The sequence below is a fragment of the Hyla sarda genome, chromosome 2, assembly GCF_029499605.1.
Source record: "Hyla sarda isolate aHylSar1 chromosome 2, aHylSar1.hap1, whole genome shotgun sequence".
NCBI lineage: Eukaryota > Metazoa > Chordata > Amphibia > Anura > Hylidae > Hyla > Hyla sarda.
Genome location: NC_079190.1, coordinates 294,756,644 through 294,779,482, shown reverse-complemented (window position 1 = coordinate 294,779,482; position 22,839 = coordinate 294,756,644). Strand labels below are relative to the sequence as shown.

General features: G+C 44.0%; 1 protein-coding gene across 9 annotated transcripts in view; it reads right to left on the bottom strand.

The window, feature by feature from the left end:
• Positions 1-22,839, bottom strand: part of KLHL12 (kelch like family member 12) — a 140,901-nt gene that overhangs the window by 8,331 nt on the left and 109,731 nt on the right. For 8 of the 9 annotated variants that reach the window (XM_056557524.1, XM_056557525.1, XM_056557522.1 and 5 more), the window contains 7 exons: positions 10,634-10,787; positions 9,257-9,474; positions 8,469-8,618; positions 8,248-8,362; positions 3,983-4,089; positions 2,004-2,199; positions 79-237 (listed from right to left, as the gene is read on the bottom strand). In XM_056557524.1, the coding sequence (XP_056413499.1) occupies positions 79-237; positions 2,004-2,199; positions 3,983-4,089; positions 8,248-8,362; positions 8,469-8,618; positions 9,257-9,474; positions 10,634-10,787 (1,099 nt within the window). Of the gene's footprint in view, positions 1-78; positions 238-2,003; positions 2,200-3,982; positions 4,090-8,247; positions 8,363-8,468; positions 8,619-9,256; positions 9,475-10,633; positions 10,788-14,190; positions 14,275-22,839 lie in introns of those variants that run through there. The other variant, XM_056557530.1, reaches the window with a different exon arrangement.

The following is a 22,839-nucleotide window of genomic DNA, read 5'->3' as shown; positions in this document are numbered from 1 at the left end:
GTGAGGTCATGCAAAAGCAATCTAAAAAGCAATACTAGTGTTTAGCAGTGTTATAATGGTTGCCCTGCCCACTCTCACCTAGACAATAAATAACCCCATTGGCCACAACAAGTCCTGCTCCTTCACGTGCTGTTTGCATATCACCTAGCATGCTCCACTGATCAATGTTTGGGTCATAGCGTTCCATACTCGTGTGCCGCCGACTTCCATCGAATCCACCGGACACATATATCATATCTGTAAAATAAATAAATGAAGATATAAAAGGATAATTGTTTTTATTGAAAACACCATATAAAAATTCACAGTACAGGTGGAAAAAGTATGTGAACCCCTAGACTAATGACATCTCCAAGAGCTAATTGGAGTGAAGTGTCATCCAACTGGAGTCCAATCAATGAGATGAGATGTTGGTTACGGCTGCCCTGCCCTATAAAAAACACCCACCAGTTCTGGGTTTGCTTTTCACAAGAAGCATTGCCTGATGTGAGTGATGCCTCGCACAAAAGATCTCTCAGAAGACCTACGATTAAGAATTGTTGACTTGCATAAAGCTGAAAAGGGTTATAAAAGTACCTCCAAAAGCCTTGCTGTTCATCAGTCCATGGTAAGACAAATTGTCTATAAACGGAGAAAGTTCAGCACTGCTGCTACTCTCCCTAGGAGTGGCCATCCTGTAAAGATGACTGCAAGAGCACAGCGCAGACTGCTCAGCAAGGTGAAGAAGAATCCTAAAGTGTCTGCTAAAGACTTACAAAAGTCTCTGGCATATGCTAACATCCCTGTTAGTGAATCTACAAGACGTAAAACACTAAAAAAGAATGGATTTCAAGGGAGGATACCACAGAGGAAGCCACTGCTGTCCAAAAAAACAAACATTACTGCACATTTACAGTTTGCACAAGAGCAAATGGATGTCCACAGCAGTACTGGCAAAATATTCTGTGGACATAAGAAACCAAAGTTGAGTTGTTTGGAAGAAACACACAACACTATGTGTGGAGAAAAAGAGACAACACACCAACATGAAAACCTCATCCCAACTGTGAAGTATGGTGGTGGGGGCATCATGGTTTGGGGCTGCTTTGCTGCGTCAGGGCATGGACGGTTTGCTATCATCCAAGGAAAAATTTACTCCCAAGTTTATCAAGACATTTTGCAGGAGAACTTAAGGCCATCTGTCCACCAGCTGAAGCTCAACAGAAGATGGATGTTGCAACAGGACAACGACCCAAAGCATAGAAGTAAATCAACAGAATGGCTTAAAACAGAAGAAAATACGCCTTCTGGATTGGCCCAGTCAGAGTCCTGACGTCAACCAGACTGAGATGCTGTGGCATGACCTCAAGAAAGCGATTCAAACCAGACATCCCAATAATATTGCTGAACTGAAACTGTTCTGTAAAGAGGAATGGTCAAGAATTACTCCTGCCCGTTGTGCATATCTAATCTGCAACTACAGGAAACATTTGGTTGAAGTTATTGCTGCCAAAGGAGGTTCAACCAGTTATTAAATGCAAGGGTTCACATACTTTTTCCACCTGCACTGTGAACGTTTACATGGTGTATTCAATAAAAACATGGTAAGATTTAATTCCTTGTGTGTTATTAGTTTAAGCAGACTGTGATCGTCTATTGTTGTGACTTAGATGAAGATCAGAACACATTTTATTACCAATTTGCGCAGAAATCCATCGAATTCCAAAGGGTTCACATAATTTTATATATACAGTGTCAAGAAAAATTATGTGAACCTTAAGCAGTGTATGTACCTGTAAAGTTTTTTTATTTTTCTTAAGCTCAATGACTTATAAATGTAAACTTAATTTTATATTTAAAGTGTCAAGAAAAAGTAAGTTTACATTTATAAGTCATTGAGCTTAAGAAAAATTAAAAAACATACACTGCTTACAAAAAGATATCTAATAACTTTATATCCACTATGGCTAAGCATGTTCTTTTTAAAAGGAAACATTATCACAATATTTAATGACTTCTAGTACCTCCTAAAGTAGTGGCCCCAGCAAGGCCTCTCCTTACATTCATAGGAGCCACGGAGTACCACACGCCATCCTCTTCTGAGGTGTAATCCAAGCATTCTACAGAGCTGAGACGTGAACGTCCATCATACCCTCCAATAACATAGACACGGTCCCCGAGTGATACTGTGGCCACGTAGCGTCGCTTGCGTGTTATACTCTAAATGAGCAAGAATAGACATGGAGAGTAAATACCACTTCACCATTACCAGTCATCAAAACCCTCAGACAGACCTGTTGCTCTATGGTGACTAGATGGAGAAAAGTCACATTCTTTATAACTTTCTCAGATTTAGAGTGTAAATATATATATATATATATATATATATATATATAAATTTTTTTTTTATTCATTTTTTTTTTTTATTACATGTTGCCCAAACATGTTTTCATCCCACCGGGTTTTATCAGGTTGAGTTTTTAACTTTAAATTAAGACAAAAATGGAAGTTTGTTCCTGGATCGGATTACTACTAGGCACCAGAAAGATTTTTTTATTTTTTATTTTTAAAAGGGCTTCTTGCCTTGTGGAGAAGTTATGAAATAATTCCATTTCTCTAAGTTTTACAAAAAGCTTTGAAGGAAATAGCATGTTGAGAAAGAAGCCACATTCAAGATCCTTAAAAAAAAAAAAAAAAATACTCAATTAACATATCCAAAGTCAGAACCATATAAAACCAGTGTGGGACGACAATGCACCGACTCCTACTAAATTTAGATTGGAATAAAAAAATTAAAAAAATAAAGTTTAAATGTCCCAATTCACAAAGTTATAATTAATGACTTCTCTACTGTAAGAATAAAGACCAATGCATGCAGTGCCTCACGTAACCGCAAAACGAACACGTTAAGTGACCGTGAAGAATCATGCTTTTCATATGCTTCACTATATGGCACGCAATGCACAATTAGGAGCGGCAATGCTTATACTTTCCATAGTGTTGTGTTCTGCTGTAACAGGGAACCCATGGGTAACCTAGCCTCTCTCTGATAAGGGATTAAGTAAATATGTTTTTTGCAGGACAAGAGACACTTGTATAAGTGTCTCTAGTGTAATGGAGGGTCAATAGTTCAAGACTGAAGCTGTAAACCATTGGAAAAACTGCTGCCATTCAGCTAAGGCTATAAAAAAAACTTGTAAACTCCGATTGTTAGCTTAAACTTTAAACATGACTATGGGATTCTACTAGAGAAATCATGTTTTATAATAAATGCCCCTTCCTGGATCCTCCCACTGCCCTATCTTCAGCAGCAGATCAGCACACAAAAAGGAGAAGGCAGCAGCTTCTGCCCAACTACCTCTCTCTGCTAGAAGAGCTTAGAAGAACTTGGTGGAACAGCTTCTTGGATTCAACTGTAAGTGTTTATAAATACATTCACATATTAATACAGAGGAGTCGGAAGTACAAAAAACTGTGGAGTCGGAACATTTATCTACCGACTCCACAGTCCTGTATAAAACAGTAAGAGAACATTTACCTTTACCAGAAAAATGGTTTTGTCATGGGCAAATAAAGCAGGCTTCCACAGACAGGGCAATAAATCAATGGAATGATCAATTGCAAGTAGCTTTAACAATGGAAATGTATTTTTAAGGGGTTTAAAGATAGATATCAATAAATATGTGTGTTAGTCCTCATACACATGGACTACAACAAAGATATCTATGAAAACATAATAACGTACTTTTAATGTGTCTTTTATTTTATACAGAAGAAAAGGGTTAAAAATTGGCATGCTGCCTGCATGTCACATTATGGATAATACAGAGCTGTAGAATGTTCACAAGGAACATACAAAAACTTCACAAAACATTCCAAAACCTCATTTTGTTTGGGTGTTTATACGACTGGACAGCTACAGATAGAAATCTAAACATTTGAAAAACAACAATAAAAATTAAATAGATTTACATTTATTAAAAAGGGATTCATATAAACTCACCGGAAGAAAACTCCACTCTTGAGTTTTGGGGTCATATTTCTCCACAACATCTATAGGAGATTGTTGGCTACCAAATCCACCTATGACAAGTAGTACCTCATTGGCTCCTAAAAAAAACAAAATAAAAAAACATAATGTACATTAAAAAATAAACAAAAAAAGGGACATGGGGAGACATTTATCAAGTTTTTGACAATGCTTTTTGCAGTAAATTTGTCGCACTTGGGCAGAAAGTTTGCAAAGTTTTTCTAAAAAATGTTGACTAAAATGACTTTGGTACATACTTTTGCACTTTGCAATGGGAAGAGATTTATGAAGTGCAACTTTTCTTTATTAAAAAAAATAAATAAATAAATTTGTTGCATAGCCCTCAAGTAAACTACAAACATACATCAACCTAGACCTGACTTACAAATGGCTGTAGACAGGATTTAAAGAGGCACCGTCATTTTGAAAAACATTTTATATTTTGTAGTTCTACTGATAAGATGACTTTTTTTTTTAAATATACATTTAAAAAAAATATGTCAATTTTACAAAAAAATCTAAAATTAAAATAGCCGCCACTTGGGGGTCAACTGTCTTTATGCAAACGGACAACTCTGTATTTTGCAGCCTACTGAATACCGTCCGTAAAGTGTGTTGGTATCCAGTTTAGGAGATTACCATTGAAGCGCCACTACAGCCGTCAGCTGTTCCTAAACTACAACTCTGATGATGGGTGTTGTAGTTTTACAACAGCTGGGGGTACAATCTTTAAAACTCTGTTTTAGAACTGTGCATTCTCCAGCTGTGTGCCTCCAGCTCTTGCAAAACAGACAAAGGATGTGTTGGCATGCTGGGAGTTGTAGTTTTACAACAGCTAAAGGCAACACTGCTCTAACAGTGCTTTACAAACACTGCAGCTCCATCTGTTGTTGCAATGCAAAACTACAACTCAGCATGCTTGAACAGCCAACGCTTTCTCCGACTCCTGAATGACAAAGAAGCGACCGTATATACTCGAGTATAAGCCGACCCGAATATAAGCCGAGGCCCCTAATTTCACCCCAAAAACCCAGGAAAAGTTATTGACTCGACTATAAGCCTAGGGTGGGAAATACATAATCTCCCCCGTCATCATCCAGACCCCCGTCATCATCACCCTGTCATCATCCCCCCTTCATCATCACCGTCTGTCATCATCCCCCCCTTCATCGTTACCCAGTCATCGTCACCGCCTGTCATCATCCCCCTTCATCCTCACCGCCTGTCATCATCCCCCCTTCATCATCACCGCCTGTCTTCATCCCACCCCCCCCTTCATCATCACCACCTGTCAATAGAGTGGTCTTCAACCTGCGGACTTCCAGATGTTGCAAAACTACAACTCCCAGTGACGTTGCCTCGATGACGCCGCACAGGGACGTTCATGCGCAACGTTCCCTGTGCGTCATCGTCAAGGCAACGTCACTAGTCCGGGGCCAGGCCCAAAGCGCGGAGAAGAGGCCCCCCGGTGAAGATGGGCAGCCCGGAACAACTATCCCTCCCCACTGGACGGTCCCTGCAGCATAGATGGCCCGGACCAGCTCACCCTTCCTTCCCGCCGAGGGGAGGTGAGTACATGCTGGGAGTTGTAGTTTTGCAACATCTGGAGGTCCGCAGGTTGAAGACCACTGAAGGCGGAGAGTTCACTCGAGTATAAGCCGGGGGGGTTGTTTTCAGCATGAAAAATCGTGCTGAAAAACTCTGCTTATACTCGAGTATATTCGGTAATCAGACATTCAGGAGTCTGTGAAAGCCGAATGACACACATAGTGACAGCTATGTTGATTAGCATCCAACTTTACTAGGAACAGATAGAAAATGTATGCATAAAAACTACTGTGCAGTGATTTGCAGACTGCCAGGCTGCTCCCAGACGCAGAGCAGATGAGTCACCACAGTGAGGGAGAGAGACGGACAAGCCCCCTCCACAAAGCAAGAACAAAAAGCAAGTGAGCAACATATAAATGCTATTTGTTAGGGATATATAGATGATCAGGATTAGGTAGTGAGCAACATATCACTAGATGATCAGGATTAGGTAGTGAGCAACATATCACTATGCTTAAAAAAAAAAAAAAGTTGCAATGGTGAAAGGGTCTCAGAAAAGTCACAGAGAATGAATCCTACAAAGTGGTGCGCTGAAGTAAAATTTCACAAAATTGTGTACTACCATCATATTTATCACATGCCCTGTACCATTTGTTGCATGTACACTCCTACTACTCCATCAAAACCTGTGTATAATATCAGTGCACCTACACTGATTCTTCCACAATATGAGGGACATTTATAAAACTTCTGTCAGCTCTTTGGCTAGAAAAAAAACAAAACTGTTTAGCAGACTTCTAGTGGAGAATTAATCAATGTAGATGAAAATTTTTGTCCACTGTTTTAGTGTGGTGGTAATGTGTACGTGCACCAAACCTATGAATGGTTGCACTTGTTATTTTCCTTTTGCGCAAGTACACATTTCCTGAAATCTCACTTCAGTACATCCTTTTCTATGGTTTACCAAAATTTACCAAATGTTGTTCATTTTATCACCAAAAAACAAATTGTGAATCCAATGATAAATTCATAGAGGGAAACTTTTTAACAGTCTATGCTTCTAGTTATTGTTACGAATCTGAATCTATTCTTATATATAGGATTCAGGGTCTCTTTGGGTGGGAAATAAAACTACAGGGATTCTTCAGGAAGGAGGTAGCAACATTCTTCTGGTCCTCAACATCTCTCTTATCAAAACAACTCCTGTCCTCCACTAAGTCAGACAGAGAACAGAAAACCACTTTGCATATGCCACTACTGATCTGGTGTATGTGCATTACAGTCACTTGTAATGCCACATTTTCCCTCTATACCAGCTCTCTATACATATTCCCTGCTATACCAGCATGTATCGCATTGATGCAGCCAGTGACTGAATGAGGGCAGTATGACACTTCGGGCCCTAAAAACACAATTTGTAAAAAAGAAGAGGAGCGCACCCAGTCACCGGAGCCACCGTTGGAGCGCAGGAAGTACATTTTTTAAACCCTATTATGTGCCTAAGTCCTGAAAGAAAAAAAAACTGATTCTTACCTCTAGGATCCTGCGCTGAATCACTACTACAGTCTTTGTTTAGGAGTGGAGGTCACATGACTACTGTAGCCTATCAGCGTTCTTGCTCCGTACTCCTGGCATCATGGCTCCCATTTACAATTTTACTTAAAACATAACCCTTTTAAACGCAGCGCTCATTTATAAGTTCTACTTCAGCCTACTGAAGCGACCCAACTACCTAATGGAGGGGTTGGGACCTACCTACTCTTCCCCGACATATTTATCTACCCACTCTACTGTGTGGGACATCAAGGGGGGGGGGGGGGATTATTACTGTTTGGGACCCTATTAGTGCAGAGCCTAAAACTTTTGTCTGGCAGGTTCTGCAGAGACAATCAAAGAAATAGTCATGACAGTCTGGGCTGGATGGAGAACAAAGAAGGAAACAACTATTTTGCTCAAAGAAGGTGGTCACCTGTAAGTTACCAGATGTAACTGCACTGTAGCCACTTATATTGTCTGTAGTGGTAATGATAGAAGTTATGTTGTTGTGGTATTATTTAGGCTTTATATGTAAGGGCATAAACGGACACAACTGCACTGAAATAATCTATATGGTCTGTTGGTGTAACAGTAGTGGTTGTTGTCAGTCTAGCACTCGAGTATAGGAGGTCCTCCCTAACTCAGGTGACAGGCTGACAACATTATTGCTGTAAAATAGATAGTCCCACAATTTAACCCCTTCCCTGGCATGCCTATTGGGCCTAAATGCCCAAGCAACGGTCTGGTGAACGGTCGGGTTTTGCGCATAGTAATTTATCAAAGCTTAGCTTTCTTTTTACAAGAGGTTGTTGAGATATGAAAGTTGAGCTGTGATTGGTTACTATGGGCAAAACGAAGTTGTTTTTTTGTTTAATTTATTGTCCCAGTGATTTTTGGAAAAATCAGCAAAAAAACAGAAGAAGAAGTGGAACCGACAGGCAGGAGAAGCCTTTTAAATACACATCTGGCTTTGGCTTAAAAATCTTGAAAAAACAAACAAACCACAAAAACAGGATAAGAGTGTGAAACTCCCTTGAAGGCTGAAAAACTAATCGGGAAACAAAAATTTAAAAGAGGTGCACAAAGAACAAAGTAGCAAAAAAGTTATCAAAGATAATTGTAGAGGATAACTTTGCAAATATTCAAAAGCTCACCTAGCCGCACTCGAGTTCTTGGGCCCTGCATCTGACTACGCAACTCTGGACGCAAATGAAATTTCTTCGCCTCATCCACCAGGTCTCTGCATTGTAAACTACACCTGATTAGGGGCTATAAGAACATAGACATGAAAACATATGGCACATTTCTGTATTAGAAAGTCAAACTAAAGAAGGTAACAGAATATGCATTTACATTGCAACCTGTTTTATTGTACCTCGGAGTCTATTACATCGGTGATGTAGCGCGGAGTCAGCAAAGGCATGCGAACATATTGGAGAAGCTGCGGAAGAGATTTTTCTCTATGTTGTTTGTTATGTTTCACCCAGTTTATAACTGCCTCAAACACAGGCTCTTCAGAGTCAATCTGTATGTCAAATGTAAAATAAGTGACATTCAAAACAAGCATATCATTTTAAAAAGGTATTATCGACTTTGCAAAATTATGTTTAATTAAAAAGTATACCTGCGGCAACATAACTAATAACTGGCTGTCTTTTACATTAATGGTCCTATCCCAATATAATTCAGTCTGTCACGTGACTGAAACAGTTTTTTCCTTCCTGTCAGTGATGTTTTATGTTGTGAAACCTTACTGACATCCCATCATGCCCTGCCCGGCTGCCCCCAACATAAGACTCACGTCATGTGACAGAGACCTGCACTCTGTGTACTATATGAGTCGACTACAGCCCAGACTGGCAGATTGGTGCATTGGGGGGGGGGGGGGGGGGGGGGAACTTGTCAATCAACTGCATGATGTAGCCGGAGAGAGAGGTGGGGTGGCATCGGAGCAGAGCAGACCCCTATAAAGCAGCCTAATTTATTTATTACATGTCTGCTGAGAATATGCAGATGAAGCTCTGGTGCACTGTGTGTGCAGCTTCACAAGTATATTCTTGGTGACAGTTGCACTTTAAATATTAGAGCAGGTCACCACTGAAACAACTGCCATCACACTGGCAATCCAGAATAGGTTGGCATATGTTATATACAGATTTCTACCTGAATCTCATCACATCGGATTAATTTCTCCACTTCTTCTTGCTGCAGCAACATAAACTCCTCATGTTGTACCACCTCTGGGAAGTGCTTCTGACTGTACACTTCAGCAGCCTGCATCAGGTCCAAGCAATTATGAGTCTCTGCAAAGTCACGAATTCCTAAACAGTTGGATGGATCAAGCTGCGACTCCAGAAAGTCACAGCATGCCTGCTTGACACCTGTGTAGTAGGACACATTATTGGTGGGTATGAGAAGCATTTCCTGCACCAATGCTAAAATATACATATGATATAGAGACTCAAACTGATCAATGATAACATTAAAACCAATAATAACAATGATTATTTCATCACAATGGCACCTGTTAAAAGGTGATTTATATATATTAGTTAGCAAGTGGACAGTCTGTTGATGTAATAAAAGCAAAAACAAAATGGGCAAGAATAAGAATCAGAGTAAATGTGACAAAGGCAAAATTGTAACGACTAGAACGACAAGCTCTAAAACAGTGACAGGGTCATGAGCGTAAAATGAACATCCGAAATAAGAGCCACTGTAGTATGAATTGTTGAACGAGATAATGCTGCTATTCTAGAAAGGTGCAGGAACACACAGTGGATCAGAGCTTGCTGTGTAAAGGGGCTGCGTTACTGCAGAGTCCCATAACCCAAAGTATCTAAAACGGACATGTGGCAGAACTAGACAATAGAGTGAATAAGTTGTTCTAGTCTGATACGTTTTTTTATTTACATTTTATGGTAAATGCATACTTGTAGCTTACCTGGAAAAGAGATGACACCTGGATGCTCTATTGGTGGCAAAAGTGTGCTGCTCTCAGCAATGTTTTACACATACTACCTAAATATTGCTGCAGATAAAGTACAGCCCTTTATTGTGACAGGAGTCCCCAAAAGGCAATGGCCTCTTACTTCAAGATGCACCCTGTCACACTGCAAATACTGTTCAGACATGGTATGAGGAATATGTAAGGGATGTGCAGGGAAAACAAATTATTTCATGGGGGCTGCACCTTATAACGTAAAGGTTCTGCTGCTAACATCTTTGTGCCAAATGCCACAGGACAATGTCTTGTAAAATCCATGCTTCAAAATGTCTGATCTCCGTTTGCAAAAAAGGGTGAAATACTATGCAGGTGTTCTTTATGTAATGGCTGTAAATGTAACCATATATAGGTACATTAAATCATCTGGCTTCAGAGTGATTTAGGCCCCATGTAAAAACATTTTAAATGACTAGCTACCAAAACAGAATACCATTTGTCATCATATTTAGAAGCATGCTACAATCACATCAATAGCAAGTCATTGCTAATCCTGGCAGAATGGCCTGAGAAGCATTGCTCTCGGATCTGCTTACCTTTCAGCTGAAGCAAGCATGCCGCTGGCAGGAGTTCCTGTACATTTTCTACAGTAACATGAACAGTCTCTGTATATACAAAGTCCAGTAGGATTTCCATTGTACATGATGTGAGTCCCTGGATATCCACATATGGTTTGCCTTTCTCAGATAACTGTGAATACAAGTTGCAATATTATAAAGACATTTAATAAAAGCAGAAGTATTGAGGATACTTTAGATAAAGGCATATTAGAAACTAAACCTGGATCCTAAAGTCATTCGAAACCCATTTGACTAAAACATGTGGGCTGTATGAAGGCCATCTATCTTTAGTGATCCCATTATAATGAAAGCTTTTCTTGCTTTTATTCTCATGTAATCTGATTCAGTGTTTGGCATAAAACTACAGATCTCACATAGACAGCAAACATGGCAAATGCAAATACAGCCTAAAGGGATTATTAAAAGGGGAACTCATGAAAATTACTTTTTGCTATAGCACTCCTTATGATCAATAAAAAATATTTCTAATATACTTTGTTTAAAAAAACATTTTCAAGAACACATTTTCCCTCCATCTCATACACAGACTTAGGACCGAGGTCCAAACACGGAAAGTGCAGCCTGGAGTGCTGAGGGGGGGGGGGGGTGTCCAGCCTCATCCAATCATAGCTCCTCTCACACTTAACTGCCATATGCTGTTGGTTGGACACCCCCCCTCAGCACTCCAGGCTGCACTTCCTGTGTTTGGGCCTAAGTCTGTGTATAAGATGGGGGGAAAATGTGCTCTTAAGCTTTTTTAAGCACAAATAAAACTTTTTTTAACCAAAGTATATTAGAAATCTTTTTTTATTCACCATAAGGAGTGCAATAGCAAAAATTAGTTTTAATGAGATTGACCATTTAAGATTTTATTCCAGATACATCATCAGTTATGTCCTTGCACTGTGTCTCAAACTGCTGCTCAGTCCCAATTATTAAAATGTGACTAAGCTGCAATAACAAACACAGACAGTGGATAGAAGTGGAGCTATTTTTGGAGGGAAAAAAATAAACATAACCTATTTTCATATAACCCTTTCTTAAACCAGAGCTTATCACAACCCTCGCTATACTGTCAATTGTACATAGCATGTTGCAAGTCCTACTACATAAGTATCAAGCATTGCAAATGTGAATGCTACCCCCATGCCATTTCATCACCCCCTTATCCCCCGTGCCATTTCATTAACCCCCTTCATCCCCTTCTGTGCATTTTTTTTATCCTCGTTCATCACCCCCTGTGCCATGTAATTCCCCCCGCCACCCCATCACCACACACCTGGCCTGTGTCTCTTCTCTGACAGGCTCAGTTGCAGGCTCGGCAGCTCATACTTATCTCCTGACGAAGGCAGTTTTCCTTCTCCGCATCGTCAGGGGGTGACACTGCTCACTGATTTAAAGGGGCACTCCGCCGCAAACGTCTTATCCCCTGGGAGGGGAGACAGGTTTTCCTGAGACTGACTAGTAAATTTTTTATTTTATTTCCTTTCAGTAAAATGGTGAGACCACTATCCAGCATTGAAAGGATTTTAAATTTATAAAAAAAACTACTCCACTGTGCATTTTACTTAAGAAAAAAAATAGGAAAAAGCTGAAATTTTATAATTTATAATCCCCTCCCCTAGTCTCATCACAATCCCCAAGTAATACTATCACCTACTCCAGACATCACAGACCCCCCCCCCCCCCCCCCATATACTATCATCGGCCCCAAGTCTCATCACAGCTTCCCATATACTCTCTCTTCCTTCAGCAATCACAACACTCATGTAATACAGAGTAATTCAAAAAGGATGATGCAGTGGGGCTATGAGGGGGAGAAGTCTCTAGGTCCACGGAAGTGTATCCAATCAAAATTCCACTTTTTATTTTATTTTCTGTGTGGTTGCAATGCTTTAGGTCTTTAAATGTGACTTTTCTCACTTTCTTTCTGGTATATGGCCAGTTTCTGGCTGCCTAATGTGTCTTATTAACATGAAAAGACACTAACTATCCAGGTTTTATCTGTGTTTAAAGTGATTTCTATTGGTGATATGGTAAACATCCAAGTGATAGTCCAGATCTGTCCAGCTACGCACCAGCATTTCCTCATATATGGACTCCACAAGTTCAGTGATTCATTGTCTCAGGTATTTTAACTCCTGTGGCTGAAGGCAGATACACAGATACACATGTAGTCCTTGATGTAGCCGCACAGAGAAATGTTGCGCAACATCAGTTGTTTCCGATGCGGTCAATCCAAGGTACAGTTTTATTTATATTTTTTAAGCATTTATAAAAATTTAGCAGTTTATATAACAGACACCACCAATGGGGGAACGGGATAGGGCAGAAGCAACAACAACCCCAAGGGTCCTGGAGTTCCAGCATAATAACCAAAATCAGAACATACAGCAAGTTGAATCGGTTACTTGGCAGGGCGTTCTGAGACCCACCAGAGGAGGCCCAACACAAACAGACAGACGTACAGACACACCTCCCGGTAACTCCAACCCCCCCTACCCTTAAAAAAAATGGCAGTATACTTAGCAGACTATTGGGAGTGGCTAGTCAGAGGGTCCGCAGACAAATCCAGCAAAAGCCAGGGGGTCCATACCTTGTCAAATTTCTTAGGGCACTTATGACACACGTAGAGGGCCTGGTACAACGGGACATACTTTTTGACCAAAGTCAGCCAAAGAGACAGCGGGGGAGGGGAGGTATCCTTCCATGTCATTACCACCACTTTGCGGGTACAGAACAGTAGAAATCGGATTAGTAAGCATCTAAGAACTAGAAACCACCTCATTAAGGACGCCCAGCAGGCATACTGTAAGCGTGAGTAGGAAGGGGAAGTCTAGATTATCCGCCAAAAACCCCATCACCTCCCTAAAGTACATTGCAAGGACAGGACACTCCCACACAGCATGTAAGAAGGTACCAACACCACAGGAACAACGGAAGCAGATTGAGAAACACCAATACGCTTCAGTTTAGAAGGGGTACAATACAACTGCAAAGCATATCTAGATTGGATTAGCATATCTCTACTACTGATAACTGTAGAATAATAAGAGCCCTCGACCTCCTTTCATTGATCCTCAGACAAATCCGGGCATTTATGGAATGCTTGTGAGAATGGGCTAGGCCCTAGAGTTTGGAGGAGAGCATAAGCCTGAGTAAGGGGTTTAGAGAGGTCCGTAGTGCCCAGGAGTAACTCCACTTCGGAAAATACCGGAGTAAACATCAGGGAGCCAAACTGAGCCTGAACTGCATGCCGAGCCTGTAGATACCTGTAGAAGGCATTTCCAGGGATGCTATAACGTTCCATCATGTCCGAAAAGGATAAGAAAGTCTGATCCTCTCCAAACAAGTGGATCACAAATTTGACAACATGAGAACCCCAGAACCTGGCCTCCTGTAACCCATGTAGGTGAGGTAAATGTACGTTCCCCCACAAGGGTGCCAGAGGCTGCGGGAATTTACTTGACACCACGGACCACACTTTAGCTATAGTCTGAAGAGGGAGAGGAAAAGAAGAGCAGGAGGGATACCTGTAGAGTGTGTTAGTAAGCGCGTCATAGAAACCCATCATCACTCCAGCTAAGGCTGTCGTCGAGTTCAACAGATCCAGATCGATCCACCACGATGCGTAGACCAACTGAGAGGCAAGAAAGAAGTTATAGACATCAGGGGCAGCCAAGCCACCTTGCTGCTTAGGAGCCTGGAGAAGAGCCCGACCAAGCCTGGGAGATTTCCCCTGCCAGTAGAAGGATCCCAGAGCACCACATAGTGTGTTAAAATACTTCCTAGGGGGAATCATGGGAGCTAAATGAAATGGATAAAAGGAATTTAGGGAGGTAAATCATTTTAAAAATATTGATTCTACCAGCTAGGGAGAGAGGAAGTGAGGACCAGGCATGTAATCCACCAGGTGCCCAGTTACCGCCACCCCCAAATATTGAATACAAGAAACTACCTGCACCCCTGCCGGGAAAGAGGCAGGGAGATGGACACCAGAAGAGAGAGCCATTAGGGATGATTTAGTCCAGTTTACCCGCAAGCCCGAAATTGCACTATACCGGTCAGGTATATCAATAAGGGACAGGGGAGCGAGCCCCCAGCATCCGCTAGATAGACCAGAGTGTCATCCGCATAGAGGGAAACCTTCTCTATAATTGACCCCCTAGGAATACCACAAATAGTGTCCCTGCGTATTGCTGCCACCAAGGCTTCCATCGCCAGCTCAAAAAAGAAGGGAGATAGCAGGCACCCCTGCCTCGTCCCACAACCCAGATAAAAGGGTGCGGAAACATCCAAGTTAGTGCGAATACGGGCCCTAGAACTATCGTATAGCAAGTGAACCCAAGTACAGAATTTGGGACCAACCCCAAACGCACCAAGGACCTCACACAAATAGGGCCACAACACTGAGTTAAAGGCTTTGTAAATAACCAGACTAACCATCAAAACCAGAAGGAAAATCTTCCCCCACTGCTGCTATGTTAAGTTGCAACCGCTTCACATTGACATCAGTATCCCTACACGGCATAAACCCAGTTTGGTCAGGATGAATGATAGCGTTAAAGGGGTATTTCAGGCAAAACCTTTTTTTTTTAGATATATCAACTGGCTCCAGAAAGTTAAACAGATTTGTAAATTAATTCTATTAAAAAATCTTAATCCTTCCAATAGTTATTAGCTTCTGAAGTTTTCTGTCTAACTGCTCAATGATGATGTCACGTCCCGGGAGCTGTGCATGATGGGAGAATATCCCCATAGGAGCTGCACAGCTCCCAGGACGTGAGTCATCAGAAAGCAGTTAGACAGAAAACAACAACTCAACTTCAGAAGCTAATAACTATTGGAAGGATTAAGATTTTTTAATAGAAGTAATTTACAAATCTGTTTAACTTTCCGGAGCCAGTTGATATATAAAAAAAAGTTTTGGCTTGGAATACCCCTTTAATGACCCCATATAGGCGAGTAGCCAACACTCTAGCCAAGATTTTAAATAATATTCAACAAGGAAATAGGTCTACAAGAATCAGGCAGCAACCAGTCCTTTCCAGGCTTATGTAGCACTACAATCAGCTCCTCCGTCATAGAGTCCGGAAAAGCATCAGCAGCCGCTATCGAGTGAAACAATTTAAGGAGTATAGGGGCCAGTCACTCCTCATTCATCCTATACCAGCCACCTACCATCCCATCTAAACTGGGGGTTTTCCCATGAGGAAGATCATGTATGGCCTGTTCCACCTCTTCAACTGTGAGGGAGGCATCTAACGCTTCAGCCTGGGCTAGACTAAGAGTAGAAAGGGACAAGTCTCCCAAGAAGAACAGGGCAGCATACAAAGGAGTAGAAATCCCTAAAGACAGAGTTGATCAACTGGGGGTCTACCACCACAGTACCATCACTGCCTTTAATACAGGGGATAAAGGCGGCCGGCCGACTAGCCCTCGCCAAACACACCAACAGTTTACCATTTTTATCTCCAAATTCAAAGAGGGAGGCCTCACTATCCGCTAACCGCAGCTGAACCCTATCTTTCTGAACAACCAACAAGGATCTCTGAGCTTTGGCCCATGCCCTCTCATTTTCAGGAGAGGGGTTCCGGACATACTCTGCCTCCAGATCTCCCACCTCTTGCAACAGCTTACCCTTCATTTTAGTCCTAAGTTTCCTCTAGCCAACAACTCCCGTTATAAAGGCACCTCTAACCATGGCTTTGTAGGCGTCCCATTGAACCAGTGGATCAGGATAATCGGCATTATGCTCCCAGTATTCAACATGAGCTACCCCCAGAGCCTCCACAACTGCCCCTGTCTGCAACAAACCAGGATGCATGTGCCAGATACGGGTAGAGGGACTAGGGGCTAAGTGCAGAACTACCAATACAGCAGAGTGGTTTGAGATCCCCCTAGTGGTGTAGGAAACATCTCTTACCACCGGGAGGAGGTTCTCGGATGCCAGCGCAAGATCAATTTGAGAGAATGACCTATGGGCCGCAGAGTAGAAGGAAAAGGAGGAAGTGGTCAGGTACTTCCATCTCCAGAGTTCGGTCAGGCCCAACGTCAAGTGCCAGGTGTTAAAGGACGATGAGCCAGGGACAGCAGCAGTGGTGTGATCGAGCAATGGATCAGGAGCTACTTTGAAATCACCTATAAAAGAATAGGATCAGAGGGAAAAGACAGCAGATGGTTAGTAATGAGCTCCAGTACTGAGACCTGAAAGGAGGGGGGGGGCACATAAAAAGAGACAAGAACAAAGAAGAAGGTACCAGGGAACAATGCAAAATCACAAATCTCCCAGTGATCACAAACTGCTTGTGTAACCGTCAACGGCAGGGACTTTGTGATTAACAGACACACCCCTAGCATAATTAGAATATGAGGCATGATATCCCTTTGCTATGCAGGCCTGTTTCGAGAAAGAACTTTATGACCTATAATAGGACTCTCCTGCAGGCAAATAATGTGAGGAGACTGGAGTTTCACAAAGTCCAGACACAAGGCCCTTTCAGAGTCCCCATTACAGAAAATAACTTTGCGTACACACAAGAAAACCCACAGGAGGATCTGGACGGAGAAGGGTGAACCACAGTGCCGACCTAGACCCTAAACGTTACCCCCTTGTCCTTGAAGTGAAGAAGTTTGGCCAGGAATGGACGTGGAGGGCCACCAGGGGGAGGAGGCCAAGCTGGAACATGATGGGCCCGCTCAACTAAGTAGTAAGGAGAGAAAGTATCCACAGGAAGAATCTCCTTCAGCCAACTCTCCACAGCACAGGGTCATTCCCCTCTACCTTCTCAGGGAGGCCCACCAGGCATATGTTATTGCTCTTCATATCATCCATCACGACTCCCGTGAGTGAATCAACTCACTCCGGCAAAGCATGTAGAGTATCTTCCACTGTAGAAACCATGTGTTCCACTTCCTTCCCTGCATTCACATAACTTTTGTCTCATGCCGCAAAATGACAAATTCCTGCCGCAGTTCAACTTTAGTCACCATAACTGATTGGCAGGACGTAAAAGGCAGCCAAGAGCTCAGAGAACCGATGATCCATGGCTGTAGCATTATAGAAAGGCCTGTCAGGGGAGGGCGGCTGCTGGGGAGTCCGAGACCCTTCAAACAGTGACAGGGGCAGATCAGGAGAATCGACCCCAGGCCGATCCTGCGATCTGAAAACCTGGCTCAGCGTCTTTGCCGCCTGCACAGAAACTTTGGAAGCAAACGGAGTCTGTGCTCCAGGGTCACGGTGAGCAGGGCCACCAGAGCGGGGGGGACTCTTCAGAGTCCTCAGCATATACTTTGGATTTCTTATTTTTGGAACGAGGGCCACCCATGACCAACAGGGCGTTACTCAGAGAAGGCAGAAAGTTACTGGGAACACAGTCCAGGTAGTGTAGGGTCCTTCTAGAATACAGCAGGTCCACGGCACCACAAGTCCCAGCAGGTCAGGCCACACAGAGAGCAGGTAGAAAGGCACCAGGTGTTTAAGGCAGCTGCAGCACCACAAGTCTCAGCATTCCATTGTCTTACAGAAAGCAGGTAGAGACACACTAGGTAGATATTGCAGGCAGGGTTGGCACTCCAGTGATAGAGGTAGTCCTCAGGAGATCAAAGCAGCACTATAAGGCCCAGCAGGCCAAGGCCACCCAGAGGCCAGACAGAGAAACGTCACATGCACACAGCCAGCAGCAAAGGCTCCACTGGTAGCCCGGCAAGCCACAGAAGCACCACAAGTCCCAGCAAGCCCGGGGCACCCCAGGAGCAGGTAGAGAGTCACTAGGCAATTTCTCAGGCAGCAGGAGATAATGCAAGGGGTTGGCAGATCCCAGAGGCCAGTATAGGCACTACAAGTCCCAGCAAGCCCCCAGCCAGGGCCCAGAGTTACTCACTGCGCTGTGATAAGTATTCAGGGCAGAAAGGAGTAGCAGGCCCCAGTCCAGCACACAGTGTGATGTCAGCCACTGGTTTCTCTCCCGCCGGCGGGAGCAGGTATGGTCCTTGCAGGGAAGCCCCGCTCACGTAGGCTAAAGATGGCGCCCAGTATTCAGGATGGCCGAGGGTCTGGAAGCCAGAGAATCGAGAGGGGGGGGGGGTCCCCCACTGCACTTCCTGGCTCGAGCAAGTCACCCGCCACAGCCCGCACCGGTTCCGCTCCTCCGCTGCACTCCCCCGACCAGCGCCGCCACGACTCAGGCAACGAGAGCCGCCCGCACCACCTAGTGCCACCTGAGACTGACCGCCACTGCTCCGCACTTTCCGGCACCCAGGGGGATCACTTGGGACAGAGACTGGCCATAGCAGGGTGAGTAATCACGGTAAATTTATGCAGGGTAGCGGGAGCTCCTAGAGCGTGCATCTGTTCACACCGGCATCCAGACCATGTCCCCTTCCAGTACGGTACAGTTTCATTCAGGTATCAGCAATCATCCAAATGAAAATGTGAGGGTGAACCATCCTACTGATTAGAGATTAGAGAACTTACAGTAAATTCGATTTGTCACGAACTTCTCGGCTCAGCAGTTGATGACTTATCCTGCATAAATGAGTTCAGCTTTCAGGTGCTCCGGTGGGCTGGAAAAGGTGGATACAGTCCTAGGAGACTCTTTCCTAGGAATGTATCCACCTTTTCCAGCCCACCGGAGCACCTGAAAGCTGAACTAATTTATGCAGGATAAGTCATCAACTGCCGAGCCGAGAAGTTCGTGACAAATCGAATTTACTGTAAGTTCGCTCATCTCTACTACTGATGGAGAAAGATCTGGCAAACAATCTATAGCATAAGCCATACCTTTAAAATGTCCCGGTAAGAGTGGCCAGTGACAGCTTCCTCTGCAAAAAAGAAAGCACTGTAGAAGGCACTTTGTGCCTGCTTATTGTACAAAACAGGTTTACTTTGAGCGAGCCCCACATTTTAAAGTTGTGGTGGCTGCTTCCCCCAACACGAAAGGCAGTTTCTATTCAGAGGACATTTACCAAATTTATATAGAAAGTTTAGCTGTCCTGTCATAACAGACTCCATTCTTGCAAAATCCAACAAGCAAAAAGCTTTTTCTTGTGATGGAATTGGGTAGAAGAGACTCCATTTTGTCTTGTAGAGAATTCATTATTTTATTTAGGTCTAAGTGTCTGCATTCTAGGATTCTTGTTTTTTTCTACATAACTCCTGTGTTTATGGACTAGAAACAATTAGTCTTTTATATTCAAGGCTAACAAGATACAATGAAGGAACATCTTATCTTTTTCTTCCACAGATGTGTCCTTGAAACAATGGCTTGTTATGTAGTCAACTTTCTGCTGACTAAATGATTTACTGTTTGCTGTCTTTCATACAATTTAAAGTTTACTGCGCATGCCCCACATACGTGTATAAGAAAGTTTTTTTTTAAGTAAAGAGCCAGTTCTTAGAGACTGCACTCGACTCGGTCATAGCTGATGTGTCTGTGTCTTGATTTGAGTGGCAGGTGGTGTGGAAGGAACGTAGGGTGACTGCAGCCCCTTACAAGCCTTCCACGCATTAATTGGGCATGCGCCGACAGAAGACGTCTCGGCCTTTGGGGGTCGAACCTAACACTTGGTTCGATGTCACATTTCAAATATGCAAAAGAAAAAGAAAAGTTGTTGGATTAAGCTGTTTAAGAAAAAATGCTGTTGATATTTTAGATAATATAGAATAAAAAATAGAAAATGCAGAGCAAGCAAAAGAAAGAAGTCGGCACTGCTGCGAGGGAAAGCATACATTAGTAGCACTCGTGGACTCCCGATCGGCATAGACTCCTAAACCCCTTGACCCTTAACTGGTGGTGCTCAGTCCGTGATGAAGCAAGCAAAGCTGGGATGTGAAACACAGAATAGATGGCACTCACTGCTCTTCAGGGTAACTTTATTTCTTCAAACGGAGCCACAGGCAGGTGGGACTAAGCGGTCGGCAGGGGGCGTGTGCAGAACGTTTCGTGCGTAATGACGCACTTCCTCAGCCAACATTGGCTGAGGAAGTGCGTCATTACGCACGAAACGTTTCGCACACGCCCCCTGCCGACCGCTTAGTCCCACCTGCCTGCGGCTCCGTTTGTTTGAAGAAATAAAGTTACCCTGAAGAGCAGTGAGTGCCGTCTATTCTGTGTTTCACATCCTAAAAAATAGAAAAGTAGTTATGCATACATTTTTTGATGTTTGAATAATGATATGTATTCTAAAACAGCTTGAAACAACTTAAAAAAAAAAAAATCAGCCCTGCTATTCTTGAGGACTGCAACTTGTAGTTCTTTTCTTTGATAATGCTATTTTCTTCTATGGGTATATGAGTTTTGCAGTATATACACCGTTTAAGAAAAATAAAAGGGAACACTTCTGTGAAATCACACTGTCCACTAAGGAAGCAACACTGATTGACAATCAATTTCACATGTTGTGCAAATGGAACAGACAACAGGTGGAAATTATAAGCAATTAGCAGACCACTTCTCAGTTCCTATGCTTCCTGGCTGATGTTTTGGTCACTTTTTAATGCTGGCGGTGCTTTCACTCTAGTGGTAACATGAGACGGAGTCTACAACCCACACAAGTGGCTCAGGTAGTGCAGCTCATCCAGGATGGCACATCAATGCGAGCTGTGGCAAGAAGGTTTGCTCTGTCAGCGTAGTGTCCAGAGCATGGAGGCACTGCCAGGAGACAGGCCAGTACATCAGGAGACGTGGAGGAGGCTGTAGGAGGGCAACAACCCAGCAGCAGGACTGCTACCTCTGCCTTTGTGCAAGGAGGAGCACTGCCAGAGCCCTACAAAATGACCTCCAGCAGGCCACAAATGTGCATGTGTCCATTCAGACGGTCAGAAACAGACTCTATGAGGGTGATATAAGGGCCCGACATCCACAGGTGGGGGTTGTGCTTACGTGCAGGATGTTTGGCATTTGCCAGAGAACACCAAAATCGGCAAATTTGCCACTGACGCCCTGTGCTCTTCACAGATGAAAGCAGGTTCACACTGAGCACATGTGACAGACGTGACAGAGTCTGGAGACGTGGTGGAGAACGTTCTGCTGCGTGCTACATCCTCCAGCATGACCGGTTTGGCGGTGGGTCAGTAATGGTGTGGGGTGGCATATCTTTGGGGGGGGGGGGCGCACAACCCTCCATGTGCTTGCCAGAGGTAGCCTGACTGCCATTAGGTACAGAGATGAGATCCTCAAACCCCTTGTGAGACCATATGCTGGTGCGGTTGGCCCTGGGTTCCTCCTAGTGCAAGACAATGCTAGACCTCATGTGGCTGGGGTGGGTCAGCAGTTCCTGCAAGGGGAAGGCATTGATGCTATGGACTGGCCGCCCGTTCCTCAGACCTGAATCCGATTGAGCACATCTGGGACATCATGTCTCGCTCCATCCACCAACGCCACGTTGCACCACAGACTGTCCAAGAGGCCACCTCATCAGGAGCATGCCCAGGCATTGTAGGGAGGTCATACAGGCACGTGGAGGCCACACACACTACTGAGCCTCATTAGGACTTGTTTTAACCTCTTAAGGACCAATGACGTCCTGGGACGTCATGGCACCCTGGGCCTTAAGGACCAATGACGTCCCACGACGTCATGGCCTTTTCCGGTCCCTGCCGCTCGCCGGGCAGAGATCGGAACTGGATGCCTGCTGAAATCCTTCAGCAGGCATCCAGGGCAAACGCCGAGGGGGGCCATGTAGGCCCCCCATGTCGGCGATCGCCGCAAATCGCCCTTGCGATCTGCGGCGATACCGGGCTGATCGGGTTCGCCCGGTAATTTCGCATGATCCCGGTTGTCACAGACAGCCAGGACCATGCTGAAGTATAGGAGCGAGGTGGCAAGCCGGCCACCTCCTCCGATCCCCTGCGATCTGTCGGTTAGTTAACCGACCAATCGCAGGGGGGGGGGGGGGGGGGCTGGTTACTTCCTCCCGCCCTGCCCGGCCCCTGAAAGTCCGGAGAGGACGGGAGGAAGACCGGAGGATGCGGCGGGGGGCGGGGGAGTGCTGGGGACCGGCCCCGGTACTTATCTCGTCCCTGAAGACCCGGATCCCGGCGAGGAAGATGGCGGCGGCGACAGGCGAGTAGATCTTCAGCCGCGGTCGGGCCCTTTACAGCAATGCATGTCGCCGTAAAGCGACATGCATTGCTGTATTGGGACCCTGTATACTACAACTCCCAGCATGCCCAGACAGCC